General features: G+C 39.8%; 1 protein-coding gene and 1 long non-coding RNA gene across 4 annotated transcripts in view; one reads left to right on the top strand and one right to left on the bottom strand.

Moving 5' to 3' along the window:
- Positions 1-3387: 3387 nt before the first annotated feature.
- The window catches only part of LOC139756071 (uncharacterized), a 36481-nt gene continuing 18001 nt past the window's right edge, over positions 3388-21867 (top strand). Inside the window, exons 1-4 of one of the 2 annotated variants that reach the window (XM_071675084.1) lie at positions 3388-3498; positions 6358-6566; positions 17692-17786; positions 18749-18898. In XM_071675084.1, the coding sequence (XP_071531185.1) occupies positions 6374-6566; positions 17692-17786; positions 18749-18898 (438 nt within the window). In that variant the 5' untranslated portion in view covers positions 3388-3498; positions 6358-6373. The remainder of the gene's footprint in view (positions 3499-6357; positions 6567-17691; positions 17787-18748; positions 18899-21867) is intronic. The other variant, XM_071675085.1, reaches the window with a different exon arrangement.
- Positions 3512-21867, bottom strand: part of LOC139756072 (uncharacterized) — a 50414-nt gene continuing 32058 nt past the window's right edge. For both annotated transcript variants that reach the window (XR_011714255.1, XR_011714254.1), the window contains one exon: positions 3512-4688. This is a non-coding gene — a long non-coding RNA (uncharacterized lncRNA). The remainder of the gene's footprint in view (positions 4689-21867) is intronic.

The raw sequence follows: 21867 nt of genomic DNA, 5'->3' as shown, positions 1-21867 counted from the left end.
TTGATTTGCAGTGGTTATCTTCTTTTGCTACACATTGTCCATCGTGATCAATTCATTGTTGATATGGTACTTTTTTCAGCCAGCAATCCAATTTTCTTTTCCACCAGACATATTCCTTACCTCATTAATTTGAAGAATGAAGTTTCTCCATTTTTGTTTCAGGGCTCTCATATATTTATTTTCTTCCCAGTATGTCTTCAGGTGTATCTGCATACTTAGTTACAGTTTCTTCCCAAATGAGGATTTTTGTAGTAATGGAGAAGTTTTGCTCAACAGAGTTGTGTGGAGGAGGGTGGATGTGCTGGAAATGAGATGTTTGAGGACAATATGTGGTGTGAGGTGGTTTGATTGAGTAAGTAATAATGGGGTAAGAGAGATGTGTGGAAATAAAAAGAGTGTGGTTGAGAGAGCAGAAGAGGGTGTTTTGAAATGGTTTAATCACATGGAGAGAGTGAGTGAGGAAAGATTGACCAAGAGGATATATGTGTCAGAGGTGGAGGGAACGAGGAGAAGTGGAAGACCAAATTGAAGGTGGAAAGATGGAGTGAAAAAAATTTTGAGTGATCAGGGCCTGAACCTGCAGGAGGGTGAATGGCGTGCAAAGAATAGAGTGAATTGGAACAATGTGGTATACCGGGGTCGACGTGCTGTCAATGGATTGAACCAGGGCATGTGAATCGTCTGGGGTAAACCATGGAAAGTTCTGTGGGGCCTGGATGTGGAAAGGGAGCTGTGGTTTCGGTGCATTATTACATGACAGCTAGAGACAGTGTGAACGAATGAGGCCTTTGTTGTCTTCCTAGCGCTACCTCGCGCACATGAGGGGGGAGGGGGTTGTTATTTCATGTGTGGCAGGGTGGCGATGGGAATGAATAAAGACTGACAGTATGAATTATGTACATGTGTATATATGTATATGTCTGTGTGTGTATATATTTGTATACGTTGTGATGTATAGGTATGTATATTTGCGTGTGTGGATGTGTATGTATATACATGTGTATGTGGGTGGGTTGGGCCATTCTTTCGTCTGTTTCCTTGTGCTACCTCACTAACGCGGGAGACAGCGACAAAGCAAAATAAATAAATGAATATTTCTAATTCTCTGAGAAGCTCATCAGTAGTCTCTCACCCTATTGCTGATTTGACATCTTTCCCAGCTCTGCCTTTTTTTTCATTTTCTGTCACTTTCTCTTGTATTGTTGCCCATCACTTTCACTCCTTCCAAGCAGATACCACCCATGCGCTAATCTTTTCTTTTACTAGCAATTAAATTTCCCATTTCTCTGATCTTTATAATTGCTCCCATGTTTAGATTCCTTCTTCTGCATGCCACATATAGAAGTAGTTTACTTGCACATGTAGACACCACTTCCTTTAATCCCTTCCATTGCCTCCTTTACTGTTGTTTCTTATATCTCACCATTTGCCACTCTTTTCTCAGTGTTTCTTGGTATCTTTGCATGCAGATCTCTTTTCCAAGCTCACTCACTTTTACCACTTCTATCACATATATTTTTCTCACTTTTCTCGAACCAGCCACAGAATTCACCTATCAACTCCACCAAAAAATGACGACATACCACCGACTGCCTCTTTAAGTATGTTCATGTCCAAGAAGCACTCATTTGCACACCTGTCAGTTAGCACATAATCCAGTAATGCTCATTGACCTGCCTCTCACCACAGTCATGTACACAAAGGTATACCCCTTTTTTAAACTAAGTATTCCATATCCCCAATCCTCTTTCAGCACCTTTTCATTTAAACCCCCTAGCATCAAAACGTGATCCCTTGCCTGAAAACTATAAAACTACTTAGCTGCTTCCAGAAAGCACTCTTTTTCCTGTTCACTCCTTTCACTACCAGGTGCAGAAGCACACAATCACCCACCTCTTGTTGCCTGCTTACATTTAACCCACATTATTCTTAAACTCACTCCTTTACGCTGGTGATAAATGATCCAATTAGTTACGTAAACACCTTAGTCATGTTCAACAGGAAAATATTTCCATTGCTTTGTATTAATAGCTTAGATTATGTAAACAAGGCGAGGAACATTTATTTGCTTGAACATAAACTCATTGGTTTTATTGCGAATTTCCTATTCACTAAAGTCCCTACTGAAGAAACTGTCGCTTACTTAAGGAGGAAATTACCTCATCTCAGTTTCAGTTTTCCCCTACCCATAGGCGTTTTCATTGACTTTATAGAACTTTGTGCTTCTCAAAATGTTTTCCAAGATACTGAAAGGAATTTTTATGTACAAAATTTGGTTTAGCCACAGGAAATCCCCCATAGTTCCATTCTTAGTAACTCATTCATGGAATATTTTAAGACATTCCAAGTTGTATCAGTAACCATCCAAAAATCTGGCTTAGATACGTTGATGATGCTTCGTCCAAATAACTATCTTCCCAAAATTGTGATTTTTTAATGAATAAAACAGCATTCACCCCATCATCAAGCTCAAACATAAATGGGAAAAAGGGCAAATTACCGTTTCTTGATGTGATGATAACTAGGAAATGTGATCAATTATCCTTCAAGTTCTACAGGAATTCTACCAACATCGAGTTATATTAATATTCAGTACATTATCATTCTGTAAAAATGTCAGTAGTTATGTCTATGTTTTCAGGAGCATTACGTTTGATGTGATCCCACAGGTCTAGAAGATGACGTAAGAGTAGTTGAACACGCGTCTCGCTATCCAGGCGAACCACCCACCCACATTTCCCCTTAACGGTCAGGTCAATGGCTATTCTGTCATGGCTGTCACAGGATGTACGAGCCTTTGTGCTGGTGTTGGGATTTAAAACTTTACAAACTGTTTGCACCTGATGAGGTGGTTTGCCTCAGCCAAACATGTTTTGCGCATTGAAAAACGCATGTAAAATTTAGTGAAAGAAAATGATTTGGACTACCAAATTACGATTTCACCTTCATTATATATATATATATATATATATATATATATATATATATATATATATATATATATATATATATATATATATATTATAGTATCCCTGGAATAGGGGAAAAAGAATACTTCCCACCCATTCCCTGCGTGTCGTAGAAAGCGACTAAATGGGGAGGAAGCGGAGGAGTGGGGGATGGAAATCCTCCCTCCTGTTTTTGATTTTCCAAAAGAAGGAACAGATGAATCGGCCAAATGTGGTTATTCCCAATAAGGCTCAGTCCTCTGTTCTGAACGCTAACTCGCTAACACGTAAAATGGCGAATATGTAAGAAAATTATATATATATATATATATATATATATATATATATATATATATATATATATATATATATATATATACACCTTATAACAAAAAGTTTACACCAAATTGTTTTTACCGGCGGTCTCTTGATCGATGAGAAAGGTTTGCACCAGCTGGCTCTGCCCCATAACAACAACAACACAGCTTGGCAGCTCGATGCAGTTATTTCAAAAAGGTAGAATGCTGGTCTTCCATATTAGGTCTAAAAGGCAAGTATTTTATTTTTGCATGTTTTCTTGTCAGTTGCCTTTCAATTTTCCTGGAGTAGTAGTGAAATACGATGAGGATGGTGAATGCCTTTAATATTTGATTAATGATGAAGCATAACAGTAATACGTAAGCCAATCTTTTGTTCGGACTCGCAGTTTCTCGTTTATTTGGTTGCCTAAATTTAAGAAAACAATATAGAACTGGGAATTTTTACCTTGAAACCTATCAACATTAGTCTCTTGGTCGTATTTTAATTAAAGTATGACCGTGGGGCCTCCATTCGTGCTATTACCCATTGATTTATCTGTATAGTTTCATAGAGAAGGTTTTTGTGGTTTTCTTAGTATGATACTGGGAATTTTCACCCTGAAACCTAACATCGTTAGTCTGTAGGTCGTAGATTAATAAAATAAAGGTGCCTTTGGAGACTTTATTCTTGCTGTTATCATTTTCATAGACAATGTTCTTATATTTTTCTTATACATTATTTGTACAAACTTTCGATAAAGCAGTGCTTTGGTCCTGCGGTTTCCAGCAGTTTTGCACATTTTAGTTATTTTGTTTTAATGTGGTAGGATAGTGTTAAGAAGAAGGTAATTTATCAGTTTAGCTCCACATTTCTATTGGATGTGGATATTGATTGATTTTGTTTTGCATTTCTATTATAGTGTTTATGAATGCAATAGCTGTTGCAGAGCACAATTTGGAATTTTACGTTTTATTGAATGGTCGTCATTAGGGTAAGAAGAGTATGTACAGCAGGGGAAATGTGAAAGTAATTAATGTAAAAGTTGGTAATACACTCGTGAAATATTGACAAAACTTGTAAAATCTTTATGTAGCAACTGAGGTAATAGTAAAAATGCTTGAGTAATATATTTGTGTCTTGCTGAAATTGGGCTTTGTTGTCTGCTGACTACACTGACTACATTGTTTATGCATTTTTCTGAGTGTGACTGCTTGACAGTATTTTGGCTAGATTGATGAAAATAATATTTGAGAAATCTTTTCATACCACCAAAACAATGCAACTTTGTAAACTTACCAGCCACTCTAGTCAGATGCAGCATTGTTAAGGTCAGGTAGGTACTGGCAACACTGCTTCCACTTTTGCCAGAAAACTTTCTCCTGCCTTATCTTGGTCAATTGTTGAAAGACTCAGTGGCCATAAAATCACCCTCCATACGACCTGAAGACAGATCATTATTGTCAAGAAATTAAGTTATTTTCTGTCTGATCCTCTAAATCTAGTTTAAAGCCATTCAGTTTCCATCCTTTAAAACCATGAAAATGTTCTGTCATTAGCAAGGTTGGAGGATGGCAGACTTTGGGGAGATATTGCCACACATTGCCATGACCTGCCTCCCAAGCTTGGATTGCAGCCTTAAAGACAGGCTTGAATCTCACTGTGTAATTATCATGTAGAGGTGTCACTCAACCTCTGTAAATATCCTTCTAGAGGTTTTAAATTTGACCAAAGCATATGCTGTGACATTTTGTTAAACATAATAGAATGTACTGTCTTTAGATATGTGATTTTCTCCTCCCACTATTTCATGATTATTAAGGACCTGAACACTCAGGAGGGTGGGAGGCATACATGGAGTAAATTGAATTGGGTTGGTGTGGTATATTGGAGGGTGATGTCCTTTGAATGGGTTTAGCCACGGCATACACAGTGTTTCGTAAGTCTTGGAATAGTCTGTGGAACATTACTGTGGATGTTAGGTGCTGGTTTCAGTGCAGTACATTATACATGATAGTTAGAACAATGTTTGTAAATGAGGCTGTCATTCATTTGTTCCTGTCACTGCTTCACTAAAGTGGGAGAAGCAAGCAGGTATAGAAAATAAATAACCTAAAGAAATTGATGAAAAATGATTAATCAAACAAAGTGGGTAGGGTTTGAAGTACAGGGAATTGTGGGGTAGAAGGATTTATGTATTATGCTAGTGTAAGTGCATTTGCTCATTAATTTTAGTTACTTGATATATAGTAGATAATCATTTCGATGAGTAGATTGTATTCATGGTCTACTGTCATGATTTGTGTCATAATTACTTCTAGGATTTTGTTTTGTATACCTAACTGCCTTTCCCGACTTAGTGAAGTAGTATAGGGAACCTACCGACAATGGCTTTACTTTTCTGTACACTGTTTAAAAACATGCTTTAGCCAAGGTAATGGATTCTAATCTGTTTATAGTAGCTAGTTCTAATACATATGTGTTTACAATCATTAATCAATTGGCTGTTTATACTAGTATAGTTGCATTTCTTTTCAGGTATCCCCAGTCCTTTGAGCTGAAATCATTTGCCATTCTTAAACCATTTGCCACTTTTTAATATTTTCATTTATTTTATTTTGCTTTGTCGCTGTCTCCCGCATTTGCGAGGTAGCGCAAGGAAACAGAAGAAAGAAATGGCCCAACCCACCCCCATACACATGTATATACACACACGTCCACACACGCAAACATACACACCCATACATCTCAATGTACACATATATATACACACACAGACACATACATATATACCCATGCACACAATTCACTCTGCCTGCCTTTTTTCATTCCCATCGCCACCTCGCCACACATGGAATACCATCCCCCTCCCCCCCTCACTTTTTAATATCATGTTCAATATTCTTAGAAATCTATGATTTGTATGACAGTGAAGATACAGTAATCTTGAATTGTTGAATGATATGATTCAGCAGATTAAAAATGACCTATGTTCACAAACGTTTGTGTTTGATTCTTTCAGTGGTAATAGATAGGGACAGTAAAGACAACTATTTTATCATGATTCTGCATTGTAGGTACATCTTGAGATTTATTACCAGTATTTTTTCAGGATTCAAAAATTATAGATGACATCTTCAAGTGAAGACACCGATTTAGGACGTGAAATGGATGATGAAGTGTCTGAAGGAAAGCATAGTAGGGAAGTAACAGAAGAAATACTTAGCTCAGATGAAGGAGAGAAAGTTCAGGAGGAGAGGAATAAGGAAGAAAGTAGTGGCTCATCAAATCCAGAGAAACCGAGACCAAAAAGTGCAAATGGTAAGCAGTGATGTTGTCTCCTTTGGTATGGGTCATAAGAATGTTCATGATATTTTTATTGTATAGCTGCAGTACAATCAGTTAACAAGACTTGTGGGTTCATAAATAAAAATAAAGTTTTTTAGACCAAGGAAAAAGAAAACTATGATGGGTTGGAGGTCTTTTTAGGACAGGAAAGAAAGAAAAATCTACTACTGTTGTTGCCAGATTGATGTGTCAGACAGATTTTTTGAAAATAAATGAGATTTACCTGTTTCAATCATTGAAAAAGTATGTATCATCTACAGACAGTTTTCTATGAGGACCTCTAAGAATTCATTTAAGAGAAGTCTTTGCTATTGTGAAACTCCTTAAGGGGTAAAGATGCAGTTTACAATCTTTTATTTTTTTGCCAATCCATTTAGAACCATCAGTTCTAAGAGAACCATTTTAAAGTAGGTCAGTGAGTCAGACATGCCTTAAGTTCTTGGGTTTGTGGAAATTTGGCAAATGGGCCTATCCATTTGTTATAATGCAGTCTGATATGGTTGTAGAAAATTCTTTTAACCCTTTCTTAGAAATTATGAGGCCATTCCCTGACAAAAATTTTGAATGACAGTATAGATACAGATATTTCACTTGTATAAAGTATTTTGTAGTGAACATATTGTGTGTGAATTTGAGTTGTGATGTTCACATACAAGGCAAGGAGTGATACTGAGCTGTGTTGTGAGAAGTTGGGACTTAGTTCAACTGGTTGAGAGGTTTACCTCGCTGGGATGGCCCACCAGGTGCTTCATCCACAAATTAGGTTGTTTACTTTGTTATTACTGGCATGACTACTTGCCGGTTATTTACATCAAGATCAACTTGCAACCCTGTGTCATTGTTAGGGGAGGCAAAGAGAAGACCTCATGCTCATAAGGCTCTGTATATAGGGAGAGATATACGTAGGTTCTGAAGGATGTGTCATTTCTTGCCTGTAGGTTGAGATTTATGTACTTTATTTTGTTTTGTCTGTCCTTCCATTTGCTCTTTACTTTTATTTATTTATATTTATTCATTATACTTTGTCACTGACGATTGGGAATACCTGGTTTAAAAAGCGAGATATACTTAAGTATACTTATGTAAGTAGGAGAGATGGCCAGAGAGCGTTATTGGATTACGTGTTAATTGACAGGCGTGCGAAAGAGAGACTTTTGGACGTTAATGTGCTGAGAGGTGCAACTGGAGGGATGTCTGATCATTATCTTGTGGAGGCTAAGGTGAAGATTTGTATGGGTTTTCAGAAAAGAAGAGTGAATGTTGGGGTGAAGAGGGTGGTGAGAGTAAGTGAGCTTGAGAAGGAGACCTGTGTGAGGAAGTACCAGGAGAGACTGAGTACAGAATGGAAAAAGGTGAGAACAATGGAAGTAAGGGGAGTGGGGGAGGAATGGGATGTATTTAGGGAATCAGTGATGGATTGCGCAAAAGATGCTTGTGGCATGAGAAGAGTGGGAGGTGGGTTAGAAAGGGTAGTGAGTGGTGGGATGAAGAAGTAAGAGTATTAGTGAAAGAGAAGAGGGGGGCATTTGGACGATTTTTGCAGGGAAAAAATGCAATTGAGTGGGAGATGTATAAAAGAAAGAGACAGGAGGTCAAGAGAAAGGTGCAAGAGGTGAAAAAAAGGGCAAATGAGAGTTGGGGTGAGAGAGTATCATTAAATTTTAGGGAGAATAAAAAGATGTTCTGGAAGGAGGTAAATAAAGTGCGTAAGACAAGGGAGCAAATGGGAACTTCAGTGAAGGGCGCAAATGGGGAGGTGATAACAAGTAGTGGTGATGTGAGAAGGAGATGGAGTGAGTATTTTGAAGGTTTGTTGAATGTGTTTGATGATAGAGTGGCAGATATAGGGTGTTTTGGTCGAGGTGGTGTGCAAAGTGAGAGGGTTAGGGAAAATGATTTGGTAAAAAGAGAAGAGGTAGTGAAAGCTTTGCGGAAGATGAAAGCCGGCAAGGCAGCAGGTTTGGATGGTACTGCAGTGGAATTTATTAGAAAAGGGGGTGACTGTATTGTTGACTGGTTGGTAAGGTTATTTAATGTATGTATGACTCATGGTGAGGTGCCTGAGGATTGGCGGAATGCGTGCATAGTGCCATTGTACAAAGGCAAAGGGGATAAGGGTGAGTGCTCAAATTACAGAGGTATAAGTTTGTTGAGTTTTCCTGGTAAATTATATGGGAGGGTATTGATTGAGAGGGTGAAGGCATGTACAGAGCATCAGATTGGGGAAGAGCAGTGTGGTTTCAGAAGTGGTAGAGGATGTGTAGATCAGGTGTTTGCTTTGAAGAATGTATGTGAGAAATACTTAGAAAAGCAAATGGATTTGTATGTAGCATTTATGGATCTGGAGAAGGCATATGATAGAGTTGATAGAGATGCTCTGTGGAAGGTATTAAGAATATATGGTGTGGGAGGAAAGTTGTTAGAAGCAGTGAAAAGTTTTTATTGAGGAAGTAAGGCATGTGTACGTGTAGGAAGAGAGGAAAGTGATTGGTTCTCAGTGAATGTAGGTTTGCGGCAGGGGTGTGTGATGTCTCCATGGTTGTTTAATTTGTTTATGGATGGGGTTGTTAGGGAGGTGAATGCAAGAGTTTTGGAAAGAGGGGCAAGCATGAAGTCAGTTGGGGATGAGAGAGCTTGGGAAGTGAGTCAGTTGTTGTTCGCTGATGATACAGCGCTGGTGGCTGATTCATGTGAGAAACTGCAGAAGCTGGTGACTGAGTTTGGTAAAGTGTGTGGAAGAAGAAAGTTAAGAGTAAATGTGAATAAGAGCAAGGTTATTAGGTACAGTAGGGTTGAGGGTCAAGTCAATTGGGAGGTGAGTTTGAATGGAGAAAAACTGGAGGAAGTGAAGTGTTTTAGATATCTGGGAGTGGATCTGGCAGCGGATGGAACCATGGAAGCGGAAGTGGATCATAGGGTGGGGGAGGGGGCGAAAATTCTGGGGGCCTTGAAGAATGTGTGGAAGTCGAGAACATTATCTCGGAAAGCAAAAATGGGTATGTTTGAAGGAATAGTGGTTCCAACAATGTTGTATGGTTGCGAGGTGTGGGCTATGGATAGAGTTGTGCGCAGGAGGATGGATGTGCTGGAAATGAGATGTTTGAGGACAATGTGTGGTGTGAGGTGGTTTGATCGAGTGAGTAACGTAAGGGTAAGAGAGATGTGTGGAAATAAAAAGAGCGTGGTTGAGAGAGCAGAAGAGGGTGTTTTGAAGTGGTTTGGGCACATGGAGAGAATGAGTGAGGAAAGATTGACCAAGAGGATATATGTGTCGGAGGTGGAGGGAACGAGGAGAAGAGGGAGACCAAATTGGAGGTGGAAAGATGGAGTGAAAAAGATTTTGTGTGATCGGGGCCTGAACATGCAGGAGGGTGAAAGGAGGGCAAGGAATAGAGTGAATTGGAGCGATGTGGTATACCGGGGTTGACGTGCTGTCAGTGGATTGAATCAGGGCATGTGAAGCGTCTGGGGTAAACCATGGAAAGCTGTGTAGGTATGTATATTTGCGTGTGTGGACGTATGTATATACATGTGTATGGGGGGGGGGGGGGGTTGGGCCATTTCTTTCGTCTGTTTCCTTGCGCTACCTCGCAAACGCGGGAGACAGCGACAAAGTATAATAATAAAAATGATATATACTTTGTCACTGTCTCCCGCATTAGCGAGATAGCATAAGGAAACAGACGAAAGAATGGCTCAACCCACCCACATACATTCCACACACGCACCTATACATACCTATACCTTTCAACATATACATATATATGCATACACAGATTTTTGCAGGGAAATAATGCAAATGAGTGGGAGATGTATAAAAGAAAGAGGCAGGAGGTCAAGAGAAAGGTGCAAGAGGTGAAAAAGAGGGCAAATGAGAGTTTGGGTGAGAGAGTATCATTAAATTTTAGGGAGAATAAAAAGATGTTCTGGAAGGAGGTAAATAAAGTGCATAAGACAAGAGAACAAATGGGAACTTCAGTGAAGGGGGCTAATGGGGAGGTGATAACAAGTAGTGGTGATGTGAGAAGATGGAGTGAGTATTTTGAAGGTTTGTTGAATGTGTTTGATGATAGAGTGGCAGATATAGGGTGTTTTGGTCGAGGTGGTGTGCAGAGTTAGAGGGTTAGGGAAAATGATTTAGTAAACAGAGAAGAGGTAGTGAAAGCTTTGCGGAAGATGAAAGCCAGCAAGGCAGCGGGTTAGGATGGTATTGCAGTGGAATCTATTAAAAAAGGGGGTGACTGTATTGTTGACTGGTTGGTAATGTTATTTAATGTATGTATGATTCATAGTGAGGTGCCTGAGGATTGGCGGAATGCTTGCATAGTGCCATTGTACAAAGGCAAAGGGGATAAGAGTGAGTGCTCAAATTACAGAGGTATAAGTTTGTAGAGTATTCCTGGTAAATTATATGGGAGGATATTGATTGAGAGGGTGAAGGCATGTACAGAGCATCAGATTGGGGAAGAGCAGTGAGATTTCAGAAGTCGAGGATGTGTGGATCAGGTGTTTGCTTTGAAGAAAGTGGTCGAGGATGTGTGGATCAGGTGTTTGCTTTGAAGAATGTATGTGAGAAATACTTAGAAAAAAAAATGGATTTGTATGTAGCATTTATGGATCTAGAGAAGGCATATGATAGAGTTGATAGAGATTAGAGATGCTCTGTGGAAGGTATTAAGAATATATGGTGTGGGAGGCAAGTTGTTAGAAGCAGTGAAAAGTTTTTATCAAGGATGTAAGGCATGTGTACGTGTAGGAAGAGAGGAAAGTGATTGGTTCTCAATGAATGTAGGTTTGCGGCAGGGGTGTGTGATGTCTCCATGGATGTTTAATTTGTTTATGGATGGGGTTGTTAGGGAGGTGAATGCAAGAGTTTTGGAAAGAGGGGCAAGTATGCAGTCTGTTGTGGATGAGAGAGCTTGGGAAGTGAGTCAGTTGTTGTTCGTTGATGATACAGCGCTAGTGGCTGATTCATGTGAGAAACTGCAGAAGCTAGTGACTGAGTTTGGTAAAGTGTGTGAAAGAAGAAAGTTGAGAGTAAATGTGAATAAGAGTATGGTTATTAGGTACAGTAGGGTTGAGGGTCAAGTAAATTAGGAGGTGAGTTTGAATGGAGAAAAACTGGAGGAAGTGAAGTGTTTTAGATATCTGGGAGTGGATTTGGCAGCGAATGGAACCATGGAAGTGGAAGTGAATCATAGGGTGGGGGAGGGGGCGAAAATTCTGGGAGCCTTGAAGAGTGTGTGGAAGTCGAGAACATTACCTTGGAAAGCAAAAATGGGTATGTTTGAAGGAATAGTGGTTCCAACAATGTTGTATGGTTGTGAGGCATGGGCTATGGATAGAGTTGTGCGCAGGAGGGTGGATGTGCTGGAAATGAGATGTTTGAGGACAATATGTGGTGTGAGGTGGTTTGATCGAGTAAGTAATAATAGGGTAAGAGAGATGTGTGGTAATAAAAAGAGTGTAGTTGAGAGAGCAGAAGAGGGTGTTTTGAAATGGTTTGGTCACATGGATAGAATGAGTGAGGAAAGATTGACAAAGAGGATATATGTGTCAGAGGTGGAGGGAACGAGGAGAAGTGGGAGACCAAATTGGAGGTGGAAAGATGGAGTGAAAAAGATATTGAGTGATCGGGGCCTAAACATGCAGGAGGGTGAAAGGCGTGCAAGGAATAGAGTGAATTGGAACGATGTGGTATACCGGGGTCGATGTCCTGTCAATGGATTGAGCCAGGGCAAGTGAAGCGTCTGGGGTAAACCATGGAAAGTTCTATGGGGCCTGGATGTGGAAAGGGAGCTGTGGTTTTCGGTGCATTATTACATGACAGCTAGAGACTGAGTGTGAACGAATGGGGCCTTTGTTGTCTTTTCCTAGTGCTACCTCGCACACATGAGGGGGGAAGGGGTTGTTATTCCATGTGTGGCGGGGTGGCGATGGGAATGAATGAAGGCAGACAATATGAATTATGTACATGGTTATATTTGTATATGTCTGTGTGTGTATTTATATGTATACATTGAGATGTATAGGTATGTATATGTGCTGTGTGGACGTGTATGTATATAAATGTGTATGTGGGTGGGTTGGGCCATTCTTTCGTCTGTTTCCTTGCACTACCTCGCTGACGCTGGAGACAGCGACAAAGCAAAATAAATAAATAAGGTAAATAAAATAAATACATACACAGACATATACGTATATACACATGTACATAATTCATACTTGCTGCCTTTATTCATTCCTGTCGCCACCCCGCCACACATGAAATGACAACCCCCTCCCCTGCGTGCACGCTAGGTAGCGCTATGAAAAGACAACACAGGCCACGTTCATTCACATTTAGTCTCTAGCTGTCATGTATAATGCATCGAAACCACAGCTCCCTTTCCACATCCAGGCCCCACAAAACTTTCCATGGTTTACCCCAGGCAATTCACATGCCGTGGTTCAATCTATTGACAGCACGTTGACCCCAGTATACCAGATTGTTCCAATTCACTCTATTCTTTGCACGCCTTTCACCCTCATGCATGTTCAGGCCCTGATCGCTTTACTTTTATGAAAATATGTTTTTTGATTCCTGATAGTAACAGGCACAGACATCAACAGTCAGTTGTTAAATGGGAATGCTATCTTGGCATCACCTTATGGCCATGCCATGATGTAGTCCTGGGCAGGTTGTTATGTGATCGTTGAATTGAGTGAATGAACCTCTACTTTTCCTATATGATTTATGATGATCAAGGAGGGTGAATGCTCATTGAAACATCTTATTCTGTGGAGCAGAACAGTGTTTTAATCCATCCTTAAGCAAATTCTCTCAAGATTCATGATGGGTTCTGATTATAGAAACTGTTTTCCATCCTTCAGTAGCTTCATATTTTAGGATTGTTATAGGACTGTTTTCCTGGTGACTAGGGAGTAAGAAAACTGCCCACATATTTCTTGCATATTGTAAGAGGAAGCAAATGCGAGTATGAGCTGGTTGCCGAAAACTTTCTTTCCTTGTATTGTCATTTTATGAAAGAAGGAACAGAAGAAAAGGCCAAACAAGAAGTGCTCCTTAAAGATTTAAGCTGGGGTGTCTGAATGTGCTTAGATGTAACCAAAATGAGTAGAATGGAGAGATAAGAGCTATATTTGGGGAGACAACCCTGGTTGCTCTGGCTGTGAGTGAAACTAAGGTTAAGGGGAAGAGGGAAGAATGGTTTGGGAATGTCCAAGGGTTAAAGTCTGAGGTTAATGTGAGGGCAGGAGTAAAGAAAAGGGGATTGGCACTTCTGATGAGAGAAGAGTTGTAAAAATATGTTAAAGAGCATAAGAAAGTGAGCACCTTAATGATGTGGGCAAGAATGAAAGTAGATTTTAAGATGTGAGTGATTTTCTTTGCTTCTCCATGTGATAGCGAGTGGAATGAAGTAAGATTAGTCTTATGGGAAGAGAATGAGGATTAGTGGTGGGAGATTAGAATGCAAAAGTGGGTGATGTGGCAGTTGAGGTTGTAATTGGTCTGGGTACCTGGTGTAAATAAAAATGGTGAATAGCAAGTGGAATTGTGTGCTGAAAATGGATAGGTGATTAGGAATACTGTACCTAGTTAAAAAAAAAATAAAGTCCATCCATAAATATAGGCTGGTAAGTAGGGTTGAGGGTCAACAAGCACTATTGGATTATGTACTAAATGAGAGACTTTTGGATGTGACTGCTGAGGACAGCTAATGGGATTTTTGATCAATTCTTGGAAGAGGCAAGTCTGAAAGTTTGTAGTGGCTTTAAGAAAAGGGGAAGTGACTTGGTTGGGAAGATGGTGAAAATGAGTGAGCTTTCAAAAGAAAAAATGCTTGTGAGTAGAGATAAGAGAGATTGAGTAATGGGGAACAGAAAAAAGGCAAAGGAGAGATGGGGTGAGAAGATATCAGCACACTTCAGGAAGGATAGGAAAATGTTTTGGAAGGAACTTGATATTTCTCTGAGAAAAAGAGAATAAATAGGGGCATCAGTGAAGGGTGTGTATGGGAAGGTGATAACATGAAAAAAGAAACGATACAGAAGTGATGGAGTGCTCTGAGTGACTCTTGAGTTTGTTGATGGGTTGACAGATGTAGGATGTTAGAGTTGGGTAGTTATGTGGAGTGACAGAGTCATGGCAAATGGTTTGGTTGGAAGAGAGGAGGTGGTGAAAGTCTTGCGTAGAATTAAGTGTGGCAAAGTGGCTGGAGTGGATGGCATTACAGTTGAATTTCTCTAAAAAAGGGACAAGTATAGTTGGTTGGTAAGTCTCTGTTTTCAGTGCAAGTATGGCCCAAGATGAGGCCCCTGAAGATAGGAGGAATGCCCTTATAGTGCCGTTATATAAATGTAGGGTGAATAAAATTGATGGCTCAAATAACAAAGATAACAGTATACCTGTTGAGTTGTAAGGGAGAGTGATGGTTGAGAGGAGGTGGCAGGGGCAGAACATCACATTGGAAAGGAGAAGTGTGTCTTTGGGAGTGGTAGAGGATATGTGTACCTGTTGTTTGCTATGAAAAACTTGTGTAAGTTACATGGAGAAACATTTGTGTGTGGCATTTATGGATCTGGGTAAAGTGTCTGATAGAATGTGCAGAGATACCTTGTGGAAGGTCTTATGAATATATGAAGTAGGAGGAAAGCTACTAGATGAAATGAGGAGTTTTAATGAGAGAGTAAGGTATATGTGTGAGAAACAAGTGGTTCTAAGTGAAGGAGGTCTGTGTCAAAGATAGGGGTTGTTATAATTGCTTTCCAGTCTGTTCATGGTTGAAGTGGTAAGGAAGGTAAATGTGAGGGGCTTAGAGAGGTTTAAAATGTTCTGGGGTTTGGGGTGCCCTGGAAGATGAGTTGATTGTTATTTGCAGATTACATGGCTCTAGAGGGAGAAACTACAGCAGCTGATTGATGTCTTAGTTTGAGAGAATGTGTAAGTGTGTATGAGGAAGTTGAGGTAATGACATTAGTAGGGGCAAAATGGGTTGGTTTGCTTGTGATTTTGAAGTAGGAGAACCAGGAGTTAGTGAAATGCTATAATACCCAGGAGTGGACACTGCAGCATTTTTTACTGTGGGAGCTTAAGTGAACTGTAGAGAGGGCACTGTGAGGTCAGACATTGGTATTTATTGGTATAGTAGTTCCAACTGTGTTGTATGCTTGCGAGAGAGTTATAGTCCCTAAATGAAGATTGTGGTTATATAGGAAATTAAATGCTTGATGACAGCATGTAGTATGAGGAGGGTTGGGAGATGTAAGAGAGAGGTGTGGTAGCAAATAAAGTTTGACTGAGAGAGTTTACTAGGGTATGCTGAAATTGTTTGTACTTACTGAGAGGATGTATGTGTCAGAAGTGGGCAGGAGCTTCGGGAATGGGGAGATCAAAAAGGGTTTTGAAGCATGGAGTGAAAGAGGCTTTGAGTTATTGGGGCCTTAGCATTCAGAAGGGTGAGATGCATATATGGGATACAGAGAATTGAAGCTGTGTGGTATTCATGGAGTGATATGTTGTCATTGGGCTGAGTCAGGATTTATGCAGTGGTCAGGGGAAGCCATAGAAGACTGTGGGGCTTGGCTATTGATGGAGGCTCCAGTTTTGATGCATCATACATGGCATCTAAAGAGTGTATGTTGAGAAAGTGAGGTGGTTCTCCATTAATTCCTGGTACCACCTTGCTAGTGTAGGAAAAGGTGAGCAAGTAGGAAAAAACATTTTTATTCTATTTTTTTTTATGATACTTATCGCCGTCTCCCGCGTTAGCGAGGTAGTGCAAGGAAACAGATGAGGGATGGCCTAACCCACCCACATACACATGTATATACATAAATGCCCACACATGCACATATACATACATATACATTTTCATTGTATACATACATATATACACATGTACATATTCGTATTTGCTGCCTTTACCCAATCCTGTCGCCAACCCACCACACATGAAACAGCATCCCTCCCCTCCAGTGAGGTAGCACTAGGAAAAGAAAAATAAAGGCCATATTCGTTCACTCCCAGTTTTTAGCTGTCATGTGTAATCCAAAAGAAGGAACAGAGAATTGGGCCAGGTGAGGGTATTCCCTCAAGGCCCAGTCCTCTGTTCTTAACGCTACCTCGCTAATGCGGGAAATGGCGAATAGTTTGAAAGAAAAAAGAAAGTGTAATCCACCAAAACCACAGCTCCCTTTCCACATCCAGGCCCCACAGCCCTTTCCATGGTTTACTCCAGACGCTTCACATACCCTGGTTCAATCCATTGACAACACGTCGACCCTGGTATACCAGATCATTCCAATTCACTCCATTCCTTGCACGCCTTTCACCCTCCTGTAATCTTCAGTTCCTCTGCTTTGGCATTGGAGACCCTTAGCATATGAATTATATTAATTTCACTTGTTTCCAGTGTTGTCCTGTGTATGTAAATGTCTGTGTTATAGTCTTTTTTGTGTGTGTTTTATGCAGAATCTTGCTTTAGAGCCAAATTATTAAAACAAAACAAAAATCTCAGTAAAGACCTAAGAAATTGTTGTTAGAATATATTTCATAGAGCCACTTTTTAACAGAATTTCTTGTTTCTTTGTCCCTGGAGATAGGGGCTAGAGAATGCTACCCACTTATTTTCTACATGTTGTAGTAGGTGACTAAGAGGGGTGGGAGGCTGGAATTCCAACCTTGTATTACTTTACAAAAAAAGATACCAAATAAGGAGCTAAGTGAGGATATTTTTTTGTCAAAGACTCATTTTTGAGATGGATTGGGTTGTTTTGTTGAAATTTTTTTTGACGGGATTTTGCTTGGACATGAAAGTTCATCCTTATCTACTCTTTAGATAGAATTCTGATTTTATGGTATGTGTACATACCATATGATACCATTATCCAACAATACATACAGCATGCCATTCAAGAGGTAATGTTTTTTTAGTTTATTCATTCTAGCCTTCCACTGCACACTTCATCACTTATTTATAAGAAAAAGAAACAGAACACCCTAAGTGACTATTAGCTTCCATATGTGCTGTAGTTTAGGTGGCAGTAGTGGTGACTGCTAATTTTATATATGCTGTAACTTTATTTTCTGAAACAGTAAGGAGTGCGAGAATTCCCATGGCCCAGACCGAGAGTATCCAGGGTTTAGATGATGTATCTTCAGCCATCAACAGCTTAGATGATCATGTGCAGGTCAGTGGTGTCTTCTGATGATTTTGACATGTTAATAGCAGTATAAATGTGTGGAAAATTTCCTGAATGTGGTAATTTTTGAAGTATGCCATGGACCTCTGTGGTGTAGTGACTATTGCTGACTATGATGCTTTTGTAGGTTGCTTGGTTACTTCTACACCACAATTTTATAGGACTGGATATATTGCTGTATGGTTGATAAGGCCTGTAAACAAACATCTTTTAGTGTCATAAGTTTTTTGGATGGTTGAAGGGAATGAGTACTTGTGGATACATCTCATTATGAGGAATAAATTATTATTTTAACCTTCCACCAAGAAGGTGCTCTTTCAGATGCTTTTAGGGTTTTGCATATGAGACAGAACTGGATTGCCTTCCTTCAAAACTTACACTTATTGCATTGTGAGCTTGCTCTTCATGGATGTTTAGCCTTGCTTAATCCCCTCCATTAGTCAGGAGTTCCAGAGAAACTTGTGGCATTCCATCAGACAAAATGCAGAAACTCTTGGGTAGCGAAGCTCAAGAATGTAGAATTTTCAATTAACTAGTCCGGGTACCAAAGTCTAGAAAATGGCCTTGTTTGAATTTTCTTTAATCAGATGGAAAATATGTCAGGTTGAAGCAAACGTGTTTACTTTTAGCCTATTATAACAAAATTTCATTCACTCATGATTTTTTTCTTTTGGGTATTAGAGGATTTCTTTTTACATTGCTTTTATACTGTTAAGGTAAACTTGGTATAAACTGATAATTGCTTCATGTGTATTTCAGGTACTTAGACATTTTCCTTCCAAACAGTCAAGTTGATTAAGGGTGAACTGCTCACCTGCACATTCTTTCAATGCAATTTCAAGGTCCAGTTTTTGACAGTTGAGAATATTTTCTTTTTTTGGCAAGGATAGGAAAATTGGTGCCCAACCATCCATCTTTGTATTGAATCATAATACGTTGATTTATCGCAGGCAGGTTTGCAGGAGATTCGAAATTCAGTGGCCAACTTAAGACATGAGAGAAAAGAGTTGCAGAATCGTGTAAATACACTCTCAGATGAAGTGTTTCATCTGTCAGCAGATAGAGACAAATACCAGCAAGCAGTGGTGGAATTACAGCAGGTATTCTGAAGAGTTAATTATTTTCAGTAGTTCTGACTTATTGAAGACTTGTTAAAGAGCCTACAGATTTTACTTGACAGGAGTTTCATTGGCGTACATTAAAGGTATGGAGGTAGATTACAGCATCACATGATTATTGTGTGGCAGTTGGCAACTCAGGGGTGGACTGTTTTGATGACTATTTCTTTCCCTACTCTTTGAAACAGTGGTACTCTCTACCCTCTCATGTCTTTCCCAGTGACTATGAGCTAGCACATTTTAAAAGAATTTTTCTGTATTATACCACCTGCATGTGTACATTTTTTTTTACACTGACTTATAATAAATGAATGGTTCAATGTTATCTCTTGCGCCATTATACCGACAAAGATAATGTATGAAGAAATTTCAAGATGAAGCAAGACATATCTTGGTCACTGCCTGCCAGTCTTGAGATAAGTGTGGTTAACATGTAAACAAACTCGGTTCCCATGTTCTTATGCAATTGCAATGTTTTTTTGGGCCAGAGACCTTTATTTTTTGTATCAGATCATGGCATATAAGATTGCTATCAGTGTTGCATGTTCTATGAAATCCAGGCAGTACCTCGGCATTGCCGAAAATTTGAAAAATCATGAGCATCATGAGTATTAGGAGAGCAGGTTGTACGTCATGCAAGCCCCATTTCTGACCAAGAGGTGATTCAGGTGACTCAAAGTGATCCAGGAGCTGTTTTCTCTTGCTGATTTTGAGTAGTCATTGTTACTATCTGAATACCTCCCACCTTGAAAGAGTAAGATAAGTTTCTATAATACTTGAAGTTTCACTTATTAATGTTCTCTAGAAAAATTTGCAATATAATGGAATTGTACTTCAAATGGCCCACCCTTCCCCTCAAGTAGTACATTAGAATGAGGGTTTATTGAGTGCCAAGAGAAAGAGAAGGAGAATGTGAGGCTAAAGAGGTGAGAATGTCATTAGTAGACTAATAAGAGGCACAGAAATGGGTGTCACAATCACAACTTTTTTCATAATTGTTTACTGCTTCCCATGAGGTAGTGCCAAGAACAAATGAAAAAATGGCCTCATTTACTCACATCCTTCCTCATGCTGGTTACTGAAACCATAGCCTTATTTGTTCACATCCATTCTTAAGCTGCCATGTATAATACATGCAACTAGGGCCCACAGACTTTTCTGTGGTTCCCTTTAACACTACATATTCCCTGGTACAGTCCATTGACACGGACAGCGCATCATCCCGTATAGTGAATTGCTCTAATTCTCTCTATCCTGTGCAAACCTTACACCATTTTCACTCCATTCTCCCATCTCTAGTTCAGTCTACCTCTCCTCACTCATCCTCTCCATATGTCCAGACCATTTCCATACACCCTCCTCAGCTTTCTCAACCATACTTTTCTTATTACCACTACCATCTTTGATTTCTTTCTTGATCAACCCTCATCACACCCCATATTTCCTCAAGTTTTTCATTTCCACCACATTCACCCTCTTCTATTTCTTGTTAAGAGCCAACACCTCTCATCTATACAACACCATTGGAATAATTTACCATCAAACATGCCAATCTGTGCCCTCACCAGCAATGAACTCTTTCTACACACTTGACAGTATGCTTAGGGCCTAAGCCCCACTCCTCATCCGGTGGCTTGCTCAGGTTCATTGGTACCATTTACTGCCATGTTCACTCCCAGATATCTAAAACACCCCACTTGCTTGTTTTTCTCCCCATTCAAACTCAAGCTCCAACAAACCTGTCTTTCTTCATTGCTAACCTATTATCATTGTTTATTTATGTTTTAATTTACATTTACTCTCAGCTTTCTCCTTTCACCCTATTCTAAACTCACACCAGCATCTGCAGTTTCTCATTTGAATCTGCCCCATCAGCAACAAATGGCTCACCTACTGGGCCCCCTCCCTCCCCCACCAGCAACAGACTGCATTCATGCTCCTCTTTTCAAGACCCTTGCATTCCCTTTCTTACCACCTCATCCATAAACATAGTAAACAGCCATGGTGACATCTCTCACCCTTGCCATATACCTACCTGGAATCTTTCACTCTTGTCTCATCCTTTCTACACACATGCCTTCCTCCCTTGGTAAAGATTCTTCATTGCTTTTAGCTGTGTCCTTCCACACCATATATTCATAACAATTTCCACAGGGCATCTCTATCAACCCTCTCATATGCTTTCTCCACATCTATAGACACCACTCATAGGTTATTCTGTTTCTCAAAGTATTTCTCGCACACATTCTTCGAGGTAAACACTTGATTCACACATCCTCCCTCTCAACCTCTTCCACTCCTGATACCTCATTTTACCTCCACAGTCTGTTGTTTTGTACTTACCACCATCCCCTCAATCACTCTTCCATACAACTTGCCATGTACACTCAACAGACTTATACCTCTGTAATTTAAATTATCATTTTTATCTCCTTGTCTTTGTACAGTGGCACTATCAGGTATTGCTATCAGAATTCTATAATTATAGTTTTGTTAGGTTAAATTAGTAATTTTATTTAGTAACCAGTTTTAATTTTTTTTTTCTTATTTTTTTTTTGCTTTGTCGCTGTCTCCCGCGTTTGCGAGGTAGCGCAAGGAAACAGACGAAAGAAATGGCCCAACCCACCCCCATACACATGTATATACATACGTCCACACACGCAAATATACATACCTACACAGCTTTCCATGGTTTACCCCAGACGCTTCACATGCCTTGATTCAATCCACTGACAGCACGTCAACCCCGGTATACCACATCGCTCCAATTCACTCTATTCCTTGCCCTCCTTTCACCCTCCTGCATGTTCAGGCCCCGATCACACAAAATCTTTTTCACTCCATCTTTCCACCTCCAATTTGGTCTCCCTCTTCTCCTCGTTCCCTCCACCTCCGACACATATATCCTCTTGGTCAATCTTTCCTCACTCATTCTCTCCATGTGACCAAAC

The sequence above is a fragment of the Panulirus ornatus genome, chromosome 20, assembly GCF_036320965.1.
Source record: "Panulirus ornatus isolate Po-2019 chromosome 20, ASM3632096v1, whole genome shotgun sequence".
Lineage (NCBI taxonomy): Eukaryota > Metazoa > Arthropoda > Malacostraca > Decapoda > Palinuridae > Panulirus > Panulirus ornatus.
This window is presented reverse-complemented; position numbering and strand designations above follow the sequence as displayed.